The following is a 13,158-nucleotide window of genomic DNA, read 5'->3' as shown; positions in this document are numbered from 1 at the left end:
CTCTAGCCGTTCCTTCCTTAAGCACTTCCTGTCTGATCTCTATGACCCATGCAATTGCGCCTTGATTAGTTCCTTAAGTTTTCAATTTACCGTAAACAAAGGCGACGCGCGTCGACCTGGAAGTGAAAGCCGGAACCCGGCCGGAGTAGCTCCGCGCACCGGCTCTGAGGAAGGAGGTCCGGGGCAAGCTGCAGCCATGGCTGTGGCTGTAGCCATGGCGGGATCCATAATCGGGTCGGAGCCAGGCCCCGCGGAAGAACTTGCCAAACTTGAGTACCTGTCTTTGGTGTCGAAGGTTTGCACTGAGCTGGACAATCACTTGGGGATCAACGACAAGGACTTAGGTGAGCCCTGGGAGGTCCCTGTGGCCTCAGTTTGGGATTGAGGGAAGCGGAAGGAGAAAGAAAGGTGGTTGATGGACCGAAAATATGTTCGTGTGAGTCTGTGGAGGCAGCTGGCTCTGAGGGTTTCCAAACTAAGGGGATCTGTGCTTGACAGACCACAGACCAGACCCGGGCGCAGGGAACCGCTGCCGTGGCCTCGGCTTGAGAGCCCTCGAGAAACTTTAGAAACTTTCCCAGAGCTGTCGGTGAAGCCCGGGGCGGTCAACTCTGCTTGTTTTTGTTGTTGTTGTTGTTTTTTGTTTTTTTCCCAGCCTCAAACATCTTTAACAACAGCAGCAGGTGCTGCGATGACGATAATGTAGGCTGACGTTTATTGGGTGCTCACTGTGTGCCAGATGTGATGATGCTCAGCTCTTTATTGACATCTTTTTTAGTCTTCATGCCTGTCTGTGACATAGTACTAGTCTGTGTTCTTGACCGTTCTTTCTGTACTCTTTTTTGAGACAGGGTCTCGCTCTGTTGCCCAGGCTGAGGTGCAGTGGCACGATCTCAGCTCACTGCAGCCACGACCTCCGGGGCTCAAGCAATCCTCCCACCTCAGCCTCCCGGGTAGCTGGGACTACAGGCATGCCCCACCAAGCTTGGCTAATTTTTAAATTTTTTGTAGAGACGGGGGTCTCACTATATTGCCCAGGTTGGTCTCGAACATCAGGGCTCAAGCAGTCCTCTTGCCTCGGCTTCCCAAAGTGCTGGGATTATAGGTGTGAGCCACTGCGTCCTGTACTATGTCTTAAACACCAGTCACTATTCGGGGCAAACTACATCTGGGGAACCCAAACTGAGGAATTAGAAAATGCTAGGGTCCTAGATCTAAGGCCATAGACAGACAGAGCCATTATGAAGGTAAAAGGGGATGGATGGGATAAAGGGCAACCAATGGAGGGATTGACCTTTGATAGTACAGGAGTGCTTCCTCAGTTGTAACAGGAGTGAGGACAGAGAATATAGTTGCAGATTTAGGGGAGTTTAGATACTGGCGGTAGGAAGATGAGTGAGAGAGTTCCAGTCCAGTCTTTAGTTTTCTAAATGAAGATGAAGTCATCAATTGGAGGGATAGAAGGGAAGGGGCAGGTGACAGGAGGGGGTTAGGGAAGTTAGATGAGTGACCTTTGGTAAGATTCATAGTTTCTCTGAAGCTGTTTTTCTCATCTGTGAAGTAGGACAGTGTCGTCACAGGGTCACCATGTAGCACTTAGGAAGATGCCCAGCAGCCAGTATATTTTAGTTCACTTTTCTCTTGCCTCCCAGTCAAGATGTGTCTGTTTTTTTTTTTTGAGACGGAGTTTCGCTCTTGTTACCCAGGCTGGAGTGCAATGGCGCAATCTCGGCTGACTGCAAGCCCCGCCTCCTGGGTTCAGGCAATTCTCCTGCCTCAACCTCCCAAGTAGCCTGGATTACAGGCACGTGCCACCATGCCCAGCTAATGTTTTGTATTTTTAGTAGAGACGGGGTTTCACTCTGTTGACCAGGATGGTCTCGATCTCTTGACCTCGTGATCCACCCGCCTCGTCCTCCCAAAGTGCTGGGATTACAGGCTTGAGCCACCGCGCCCGGCTGTCCTGTATATTTTTTCCTCGGTATTCTCCTTTAGTTGATAATGAGGTGTTCATTTTGTCGGTTTTGCTATCTCATTAATATGTTTCCTTTATTGAGCAAACATTGAACTAGGGGGCTAGGAATACCACAGAGAACAAGACAGATTTCTGCTTTCAGGGAGCTTACCTGTCTCTGTTTTAGTTTTAACTCCTAATACGTTGGCCTTTTAGAGGAAACAAAAAAGTTACTGACATCTTCCGGTATTTAATTGTTTTGATGTTAACTTCATTTATGTACAAAAAATAGAGCAAGGTATAAACTCTGTTTTTTTTTTTTTTTTTTTGAGATGGAGTTTTGCTTTTGTTGCCTAGGCAATGAGTTATCTAGATCTTTCATGAGTTAGTTATCTAGATCTTTCATGTTATTTATTTATTTATTTATTTAGGCTTAGCATTCAAATGAAAGCACTACAATTTTTTTGTAGGATTCATAGTATGAGGTGTATTATCTCAGTCTATGGTAAAATGCACTTCTTTTCTTTCTTTTTTTCTTTTTTTTTTTTTGCACACCCCTGCCCCCCCACCACAATGCACTTCTTTTCTGAAAGTCTTTTTTTTTGAGACAAAGTCTCACTTTGTCACCCAGGCTGGAGTTCTGTGGTGCTGTCATGCCTCACTGCACCCTTGGCCTCTTGGGCTTAAGCCATCCTCCCACCTCAGCCTCCCGAGTAGCTGGGATTACAGACGCACGCCACCACCCCTGGCTGATTTTTGTATTTTTTGTAGAGATGGGGTTTTGCCATGTTGCCCAGGCTGGTTTGAACTCCTGGGCTCATGCAGTCTCCCCACCATGGCCTCCCAAACTGCTGGGATTACAGGTTTGAGCCTGTGGCTTAATTAATAAATAGCTCTAATATTAGAAGTTTCAGGAACTAGCCTGGGAGCAGTGGCTCATGCCTGTAATCCCAGCACTTTGGGAGGCTGAGGCTGGAGGATTACCTGAGGTCAGGAGTTCAAGACCAGCCTGGCCAACATGGTGAAACCCTGTCTCTACTAAAAATACAAAAATTAGCCAGGCATGGTGGCAGGCACCTGTAATCCCAACTACTCGGGAGGCTGAGGCAGGAGAATTGCTTGAACCTGAGAGATGGAGGTTGCAGTGAGCTGAGATCGCGCCACTGCACTCCAGCCAAAGTGAGACTGTCTCAAAAAAAGAAAAAAAAATGTTTCAAGAACTAGGCAGATTTGTTTAGAAAAATTTGGGGAACAAGTTAGTCTTTCATCAGTGTGGAGATTGTACCACCTAGCAGCTGCCTGGCCCTCATATACAGATTGGGTCTGTCTTTCTGTTGTGTGCCTCTCTGTGTCTCTGTGTGCATGCACGGGCTCATGCTTTTTATTGTCACCTTTAGAGTCTAGTCTAGGTGCCATCGTGCCCAGGTAGTAGTGTTGGGAGAAGAGGGTACGATAATGTGGGGCAAATAGTTGTTCTTAGTTTAAATACACTCAGGGGCTACATGGAGCCATTTTGTAGTAATATCTTTCATTTGTATAAATTCACTAGAACATGTGGATAATCTCAGCAGTCTAGATTGTCTTTCTTTACTCTTATCAGATGGTGGTCTTTGGTTTTTATGACTGTTGGATAACCTAATTAGTTCTGTTTTCAACATACTTGCAACTGATTTCTTGCTCATGTCTCCCTTTTCTGAATTCTGTTTCTTATTTGAAGCTGAATTTGTGATCAGTCTTGCTGAGAAAAATACCACCTTTGATACTTTTAAGGCTTCTCTCGTCAAAAATGGTGCAGAATTTACGGTATGTATACCTGGAGAAGGCAATCTGTAGATATTAATGTTTTAATGTCACTATCGAATTTAAGTTTTGATAGGATTTATATAGGATTTTGATATAGGAAGGAGACAATTTTACACATATCAATTAAGTAAACCATTAAATGTGTAATGTTTTCATGCCATTAAGCAGTGGTGATGTAAACAGATTTTCTATAATACCTATCTAGGAAAACAGGGCAAGATTTTCATCATTAAGTTTTTGTAGGTATTTACATTCATATTCTGTGAGTCAGGAAGTTGGAAACGAGTCTTGGGGGTAGTTCTAAACCATGGGAAATAAAATGATGGCAGGGAGCCTAATAACTTTTATCCTCAAAGAGTACTAAGTATTGGCTTTCTCTGAAGCTGCTATACTAGGTTCATGCTACACCAGGTTGACACTCTGTTTCCTTTATTGCAATTAGCTAAATTCAAGTGCATAACAACCCTTCCCTAAAGGACATTCTTTGCATTTTCCTTTTAGAAGTGTATTTAAGCACTGATCCAGGAGTTGACAATTTTTGTTCTATGTTTCTTTTCAAAGGATTCTCTTATTAGTAACTTGCTGCGTCTCATACAAACCATGCGACCTCCAGCGAAGCCTTCCACTAGCAAAGGTAAGCAGAGCTTCCAACTGAGCTGAGCTTCTAGAGTGGTGTAGATTCTGAGCAGCCTGTAAATTGTATTTGTTTTCCTCTCAGCAGTTGCTGAGCAAGTAAATATTCTAGTAAGATTTTTAAAATGGACTGGGCGTAGTGGCTCACTGCTGGCCCAGCACTTTGGGAAGCCAAGGTGGGAGGATTACTTGAGACCAGGAGTTTAAGAGCAGCCTGGGCAACATAGAAAGACCTGGTCTCTACAAAAAAATAAAAAAATTATCCAGGCGTGATGGCACACCTCTGTAGTTCCAGCTACCTGGGAGGCCAAGGCAGGAGTGTCGCTTGAGCCCAAAAAGGCAAAGCTGCAGTGAGCCATAGTTGCACCACTGTACTCCAGCCTGAGTGACAGAGTGTCCGTCCTTCCCCCGCCGCCCCCTTTCAAGAGGAAAAAAATTTCAAATGACTTAAGAAGACAAAATCAAAATGATAAGATATAACCAAATGAGTATTGCTACACTCCTCTCTCTGCTCCATTTCCAGATAGTTTGTTGTCAATGTTTTTAGAAAATTAAATTACATTTGTAGTAAGGGGTATGATGAATATGTAGCAAAATGCAATGTTCTGTTTTTAGTTTGATACAAATGTAACATTGAAGTTATTTTGTTAACCATTAATAATATTAAACATGTCTTTTTTTTAAATCCCTTCATGCTCTTTAATGAAATAAGATCCAGTTGTTAAACCTAAAACGGAAAAAGAAAAGCTGAAGGAACTCTTCCCAGTCCTTTGCCAACCGGACAACCCTTCTGTTCGGGTACTGATGCCATTTTGAGAATGTCTACTATAAATGTGTATTCCCATCCCTTTTTCTTTGTCTCATTAGTAATTTTATTAATTTTAAGTTTGCCGTTGTAACTTATTTTTCAGAAAGTGTTTGATCCCTCCCTGAGCATGTACTATGTATTGAACATGTTAAGGGGTTCTGAGAATGATATTTAAGGGAAACGAGATTGGGAATTTGGGGAAGTAGTGATTGGGATATGAAATAAGGTTCTGGAACAGATGCCTGATGTGTGCAATTAGATTTTTTTTGCCCTGTTCCTTGCTAAAGGTCTAATTTTAAAAGCATTTTGGTTTTTAAATTGCATTTGAACAAATATTTATTAGGCACTTACTTACTGTATGCCAAACACTGTTCTAAGTGCCTGGGTAACAGCAGTGAACAGAACCGACAAGAGTTTCTGCCTTTGGAGATTATATGCTGGTTTTAGGGTAGGAAGCAGGAAATAAACATGTAAACATTCAGGTGGGGAGGAGATATGCAATAAACAAACAAGTATATAACATAGCAGATAGCAATAAGGGCTACAAAAAAAATAAAGCTGGAGTCGGGGGAGGGAAAAAGAGAGTGTAGAGGGAAAGTTGCTTTTTTTTTTTTCCTGTGCCTCCCTCAAAAGAGAGTTGCTTTTTAAATTTTCTAATATCTGTTTTCTATTTATAATCATCACTTGCGTTCTTTTATGGCAGAGATGATTAATATCTAACTGCCTTTTGAAGAATCGCGTGAACGAGGCTGAGGTTTCAGTGAGCCAAGATCGCACCACTGCTCTCCAGCCTGGGTGACAGAGTGAGACTTCATCTCAAAAAAAGAAAAAAAATCGAACTGCCTTTCATAGAATTGTATTAAGGACAAAGGGGATTTGTCAAATGTAGCAGTGATTCTCAAGAGCCTTTGTCCATTTCTTCTGCATCTATCTCAAATCAAGCGGGAAATCTCTGTCCGTCTTCTGTTTCCCTCACATAGTGGCTAGTGATTTGTGGATGTACCTGAAGTACATATAGATTCTTGAGTGGTTTTCTTCCTTCTCCTCTACCTGTGCAGACCATGTTGGATGAAGATGATGTGAAAGTTGCTGTGGATGTCCTGAAAGAATTGGAAGCTTTAATGCCCAGCGCAGCAGGCCAGGAGAAGCAAAGAGACACTGAGCACCGGTTTGTCCTTACTGTCCTGTCCTTTGGAAGTTTAGGATACTGTGACAGTTGAATTTTGTGGACCAGCCAAGCAAAATTGTGGGCAAGTTTACAGAATCTGAGCTGGTCATATATCATATTGTTGGATCTGTTTTTATTGCTCCCTGCTAAGAGTATGTAGCAAATACTAGGATGTTCAGAAGAGAGAAATCAGGGTTCAAAGAGGCCAAATATGTTTGTGGCTTGATTCTTTATTGGTCTCTAGGGGTGCCATAGTTACTGAAACACTAATTCAGTTCAACACCTAGTGGGCACCTACTGTGTACATGACACTGTACTGGGTGCTTGGGGATGCAAAGATGAAGCTGGATTGGTTTTTTCTTTTTTAAACAGGTGATTATTGATTTGTTAGGGACAGGACAAAGAAGAAGAAGCGGAGTCGAAGCCGAGATCGAGACCGAGATCGGGAACGAAATCGAGATAGAGACCACAAGCGGAGACACCGATCCCGCTCGCGATCACGCTCCAGGGCCCGGGAGAGGAACAAAGTCAAGTCTAGACACCGGTCCAGGAGCAGGAGTCAGAGTCCCCCCAAAGACCGGAAGGACCGGGACAAATACGGAGAGAGGAATCTGGATAGATGGCGGGATAAGCATGTGGACCGCCCTCCTCCAGAAGAGCCCACCATTGGGGACATTTATAATGGCAAAGTTACCAGCATCATGCAGTTTGGTTGCTTTGTGCAGCTGGAAGGACTAAGGTAATGGCTGGTGCTCTTCTGTTCACACCAGTGATGGGCAGAAATTCTTTTATCACTGAGGATTTTCACATTCTAAAAAGTTATTTTGATTAATGACAGTTTAGAAATTGACTCTTTTGAAATGTTAACATTTATTCGTTTCTCTGTCTTCAGGAGATCTGTCCTTTGCTTGTTGGGACAAGTAGAATTTCCCTCTGTACCCCATGTCTCCCCTTGGGGAGAGTGATAATACTATTTTATTGTTTGACCACCTTCATGGTACTTTTCTCTTGAGGTCAAGACCATTTTCTTTTATTAGTTCCAACAAGGGTAGAAACTGGTTGGGGGAAAAGTATTTTTTGGTATGTTTCAGATGTGTGACTCTCCCTTAGGAAGCGGTGGGAAGGCCTGGTGCACATCTCTGAGCTCCGACGGGAAGGTCGTGTGGCCAACGTAGCTGATGTGGTGAGCAAAGGCCAGAGGGTCAAAGTCAAAGTGCTGTCCTTCACTGGGACCAAGACCAGCCTGAGCATGAAGGTAGGTGAGATGGTCAGCCTGTTCTTACATCTGATGGCCAAGGGAATGGAAGAGGACAGCAAGTGAGCTAGCTCCCTTGTTTTTGTGCCTTAGGATGTGGATCAAGAGACTGGAGAAGATCTAAACCCAAACAGACGACGGAATCTTGTTGGGGAGACCAATGAGGAGACCTCAATGCGGAATCCTGATAGACCCACTCACCTGTCCCTTGTCAGTGCCCCTGAAGTAGAGGATGACTCACTAGAACGCAAGCGCCTCACCCGAATCTCTGATCCAGAGAAGTGGGAGATCAAACAGGTTGGGGCCCTTAGCTTTCATGGCCAGATAGTCATTCAGCATGTAGCATGGTGCTTAGGGGTGTGTGCCTTGGAGCACGATGGCCTGGGATGACTTTTGGCCACTGTATTAGTCTGTTTTCACACTGCTGATAAAGACATACCTGAGACTGGGCAATTTACTAAAGAGTTTTATTGGATTTAAAACTCCCCGTGGCTGGGGAGGCCTCACAATCATGGAGGAAGGTGAAAAGCATGTCTCACATGGCAGCAGACAAGAGAAGAGAGCTTGTGCGGGGAAACTCCCCCTTTTTAAAACCATCAGATCTCATGAGACCTATCCACTAACATGAGAACAGTTAGTGGAAAGAGCTGCCCCATGATTCAGTTACCTCTCACTGGGTCCCTCCCATAACACATGGAAATTCAAGATGAGATTTGGGTGGGGATACAGCCAAACCTTGTCAGCCATTTACTAGCTGTGTAATCCTTAACTAAGCTACTCTACCTCGTTGGGCCTCAGTACCCTCATCTATAAAACACGACCAGTGTTGGTGGTGTGAAGATTAAATGAGTAGTTAAAAGAGGTGAAACACTTAGGCTAGTGCCTGGCATATGGTAATTGCTATGTAAGTCTTCATTACTGTTTTTATCTTTCTTCGCTAAATGTCATAACCATGGTATGTCAAGTACCATGCAGAGCTAGGGCTATAAAGACGAATATATCATGGTTCCTATGCTTAAGGAACTAAAGTCCAGCAGAGGAGACAGATCTAAACAAATAATTGTGAGCGGTTACATATATATTTTTTTATTTTTATTTTTGAGACAAGGTCTTGCTTGCTCTGCTGCCCAGGCTGTAATGCAGTGGCATGACCATGGCCCCCTGCAGCCTCAACCTTCCAGGTTCAAACTATCCTCCCACCTCAGCCTCCCAAGTAGCTGCAACCCCAGGCACATGCCACCATGCCGGCTAATTTTTAAATTTTTTGCAGAGACAGTCTTACTGTTACCAGGGCTGGTCTCAAACTCCTGGGCTCCAAGTGATCCTCTTGTCTCAGCCTCCCAAAATGTTGAGATTACAGGCATGAGCTGCCATGTCTGGCCTACATGTTACATAATAAGAAATGTACCAGAGTGCTGTGGAAAGAAGGGAAAGAGCAGATAACTTCCTGGGGGTGACACTTTTGAGCTTATACTTTTCAGCACTATGTTGGAGAACCACTCCCGCAACCCTGGAATGGGATGGATGACATTTGAAGTCCTGACATCGTGGGTCAGAGGAGAAAAAGATTGGGTTTCCAGCCGGGCACGGTGGCTCATGCCTGTACTCCCAGCACTTTGGGAGGCCAAGGTGGGCAGATCACGAGGTCCAGAGATTGAGACCATCCTGGCCAACATGGTGAAACCCCATCTCTGCTAAAATAAAAAAAATTAGCTGGGCGTAGTGTTGCGTGCCTGTAGTCACAGCTACTCGGGAGGCTGAGGCAGGGGAAGTGCTCGAACCAGTAGGCGAAGGTTGCACTGAGCCTAGATTGTGCCACTGCACTCCAGCCTGGCGATAGAGCAAGACTCCGTCTCAAAAAAAAAAAAAAAAAAAAAAAAATTGGGTTTCCTATATGAAACCTCTGTAATTAACTCTCCTAGAAAAGAAGAGTTTTGGCTGGGCATGTGACTCACGCCTGTAATCCCAGCACTTTGGGAAGCCAAGGCAGGAGGATTGCTTGAGGCCAGCAGTTTGAGACCACCCTGGGCAAATAGTGAGACCCTGTTGCTAGAACAAATTTAAAAGTTAGCCAGGTATTGTAGTGTGCACTGGTAGTCTCAGCTATTCAGGAGAATGAGGCAGCAGAATTGCTTGAGCCCAGGAGTTTGAGGTTGCAGTGAGCTTTGATCAGGCCACCGCACTTCAACGTAGGTGACAGAGCAAAATCCTATTCCAAAAAAATAAAACCAAAAACAATGAAAAAAGTTTTGATATTAGCAGATTACAAATGCTGCCTTCTCTTCTTTGGCTAGATGATTGCTGCCAATGTCCTTTCCAAGGAAGAGTTTCCAGACTTCGATGAAGAGACTGGCATTCTCCCTAAGGTGGATGATGAAGAAGGTAACTAGTCAGTTGGATTGAGAAAGATAATTGGCAAGTTGAGCCATTGTATTTTGTGATTTGCTTGTAGTTTAGTGGCTATTAATCATTTGTTCTTTGGGTCTCACTACTTATCTCTCAAAAAAAAAAAAAAAGGATCTCACCACCATGGAAGCAAGAAATTCATTTTTCTGACAAATGCTTATGTATTATTATATTTGTTGCTTCTGCTAAGCTCTCAGGGCCAGGCATGGTGGCTCACGCCTGTACTCTCAGCACATTGGGAGGCTGAGGCGGGCAGATCACCTGAGGTGGGCAGATCACCTGAGGTCAGGAGTTTGAAACCAGTCTGGCCAACATGGTGAAACCCTGTCTCTACTAAAAATACAAAAATTAGCTGGGCATGGTGCTAGGTGCCTGTAAACCCAGCTACTCAGGAGGCGAAGGCAGGAGAATTGCTTGAACCTGGGAGATGGAGGTTGCAGTGAGCCGAGATTGCACCACTGCGCTCCAACATGGGTGACAGAGTGAGACTCTGTCTCAAAACAAAAACAAAAACAAAAAGCTTTCAGGATATAAAAAGTTAAAATTGTATTTTTGAGAGTAAATTTGATCTCATATTCTTAGTAATTATTCTGAAAACCCTGGATTCATGTAGGTAACTTTTTGAGTTGCCCTGGAAACAACTTTTAACTCAGCCCATAATGACTTTTTTGAAATTATGAAATCTAATTATAGAATTCTATAATTTATATTATAATAGTGAGTACCTATGAACCCATCACCCAGGTTAAGAAGTAGAATTTTGGAAGCACCTCTGAATCCCCTCCATGCTCCCCTCTGCTTACATCTTCTTTCTCCCTTCTCGGAGTGACCACCATCCCAAATTTGTGTTAATCGCTCCCTTGCTTTTCTTTAGAGTTTTACCATCTACGTATCTATCCCTAAACATTATATTGTGTGGTCTATTTTTGAACTTAACTCATATTTCTTTTTTTTGACGTATATATTTTTGATATTTATCTGTTATTGGTATTTCACTCGTTTCCATTGTTATAGAGTGTTTTTATACATAAATTGTCTGTAATTTATCCATTTTACTTTTGGTAGACATATGAGTTGTTTCTTGGCTTTTTGTTAATCTTTGTGAATAATAGTATTTTGAAATTGCTATATTGTCTCTCAGTGCTTATGTGCAAAACGTCCTTTTTTTGCGAAATAATGTAGAATTACTGGCAAGGCCAAGTGTCATGGCTCACCCCTATAATCCTAACACTTTGGGAAGCTGACTGAGATGACAGGATTGCATGAGCCTAGAAGTTTGAGAGCAGCCCTGGCAACATAGCCTGGCCTTATCTTTACAAAAATAATAATAATAAAAAATTAGCCAGGTGTAGTGATACGTGCCTGTACTCCCAGTACTAGAGAGGCTGAAGAGAGAGGATTGCTTGAGCCTGGGAGGTCAAAGGTACAGTGAGCTGTTGTCCTGCCACTGTGCTGCAGCCTGGGCAATGGAGCAAGACCCTGTCCTTTTTTTTTTTTTTTTTTGAGACGGAGTTTCGCTCTTGTTACCCAGGCTGGAGTGCAATGGTGCGATCTTGGCTCACCGCAACCTCCGTCTCCTGGGTTCAGGCAATTCTCCTGCCTCAGCCTCCTGAGTAGCTGGGATTACAGGCACGCGCCACCATGCCCAGCTAATTTTTTGTATTTTTAGTAGAGACGGGGTTTCACCATGTTGACCAGGATGGTCTCGATCTCTTGACCTTGTGATCCACCCGCCTCGGCCTCCCAAAGTGCTGGGATTACAGGCTTGAGCCACCGCGCCCGGCCGACCCTGTCCTTTTTTAAAAAAAATTACTGGGTAGTGAGAAATGTGTGTGTTTGACTCTACTGGGCAGTTCCAAATTGTTTGCTATTGGTTTCTGTACGGTTTATACTTTTGCCATAAGCTTAAGCAAATGCCATTTGGTGTTATTCAATTGTCCAACTAATTTTTTGCAAATTTATTATGGGTTAAGGATTATTCCATAATGAAGTTGGATGGCAAATGCCTTAGTACCATTTAGAATGTCAGGAGAGCATTTTATCACAGGCTTAACTTCTTTTGAAAGTAGGTCCGGGTTGGGTGCAGTGGCTTACACCTGTAATCCCAGCACTTTGGGAGGCCAAGGTGGGCGAATCACCTGAGGTTGGGAGTTTGAGACCAGCCTGACCAACGTGGAGAAACCCTGTCTGTACTAAAAAAATACAAAATTAGCCGAGCATGGTAGCCCATGCCTGTAATCCCAGCTACTCGAGAGGCTGAAGCAGGAGAATTGCTTGAATTCAGGAGGCAGAGGTTGCGGTGAGCCAAGATCACGCCATTGCACTCCAGCCTGGGCAACAAGAGTGAAACTGTCTCAAAAAAAAAAAGGAAAGAAAGTAGGGATGATCAATTCTTGGCCTGGAGCACAAATGCCCTAGAAATGGCTGGTGGTGGTGGGGAATGGTCACTTGGGTTGGAATTTTACTTGCATTGCTGTTTTTTTGACCCGGGAAGCTTTCTTTTTGAGATGGAGTTTTATTCTTGTTGCCCAGGTTAGAGTACAGTGGTGCGGTCTTGGCTCACTGCGACCTCTGCCTCCTGGATTCAAGTGATCCTCCTGCCTCAGCCTCCTGAGTAGCTGGGATTGCAGGCACCCGCCACCATGCCTGGCTAATTTTTTTGTATTTTTAGTAGAGATGGGGTTTCACCATGTTGGCCAGGCTGGTCTGGATCTCCTGACTTCAGGTTATCCACCCACCTTGGCCTCCCAAAGTGCTGGGATTACAGGTGAGAGCCACCACACCCAGCATTTTTGTTTGTTTTTGAGATGGAGTCTTGCTCTGTCATCCAGGTTGGAACGCAGTGTCGCAATCTAGGCTCACTGCAACCTCTGCCTCCCAGGTTCAAGCGATTCTCCTGCTTCAACCTCCTGAGTAGCTGTGATTACAGGCACGTGTCACCATGCTCGGCTTATTTTTGTATTTTTAGTAGAGACGGGTTTCACCATGTTGGTCTGGCTGGTCTCGAATCCTGACCTCGTGATCTGTCCTCCTCAGCCTCCCAGAGTGCTGGGATTACAAGTGTGAACCACGGCACCCGGAATTTTTTTTTTTTTTTTTTTTTTTTTGTGAGACGGAGTTTCGCTCTTGTT

General features: G+C 44.1%; 1 protein-coding gene across 5 annotated transcripts in view; it reads left to right on the top strand.

Annotated features, from left to right (window-relative positions):
• Positions 1 to 29: 29 nt before the first annotated feature.
• The window catches only part of DHX8 (DEAH-box helicase 8), a 39,479-nt gene continuing 26,350 nt past the window's right edge, over positions 30 to 13,158 (top strand). The window contains exons 1-9 of one of the 5 annotated variants that reach the window (XM_032279493.1): positions 30 to 344; positions 3,672 to 3,757; positions 4,319 to 4,391; positions 5,103 to 5,188; positions 6,257 to 6,366; positions 6,764 to 7,105; positions 7,477 to 7,621; positions 7,715 to 7,918; positions 9,916 to 10,003. In XM_032279493.1, coding sequence (XP_032135384.1) covers positions 197 to 344; positions 3,672 to 3,757; positions 4,319 to 4,391; positions 5,103 to 5,188; positions 6,257 to 6,366; positions 6,764 to 7,105; positions 7,477 to 7,621; positions 7,715 to 7,918; positions 9,916 to 10,003 — 1,282 coding nt within the window. In that variant the 5' untranslated portion in view covers positions 30 to 196. Of the gene's footprint in view, positions 345 to 3,671; positions 3,758 to 4,318; positions 4,392 to 5,102; positions 5,189 to 6,256; positions 6,367 to 6,757; positions 7,106 to 7,476; positions 7,622 to 7,714; positions 7,919 to 9,915; positions 10,004 to 13,158 lie in introns of all 5 variants that reach the window. The other 4 variants (XM_032279496.1, XM_032279495.1, XM_032279494.1 and 1 more) reach the window with 4 other exon arrangements.

This window comes from Sapajus apella, unplaced genomic scaffold (genome assembly GCF_009761245.1).
Source record: "Sapajus apella isolate SASKATOON/1434 unplaced genomic scaffold, GSC_monkey_1.0 scaffold12, whole genome shotgun sequence".
In the NCBI taxonomy this organism is placed as follows: domain Eukaryota; kingdom Metazoa; phylum Chordata; class Mammalia; order Primates; family Cebidae; genus Sapajus; species Sapajus apella.
Note: the sequence above shows the minus strand (reverse complement) of the source record. Positions and strands in the feature narration are given on the sequence as shown.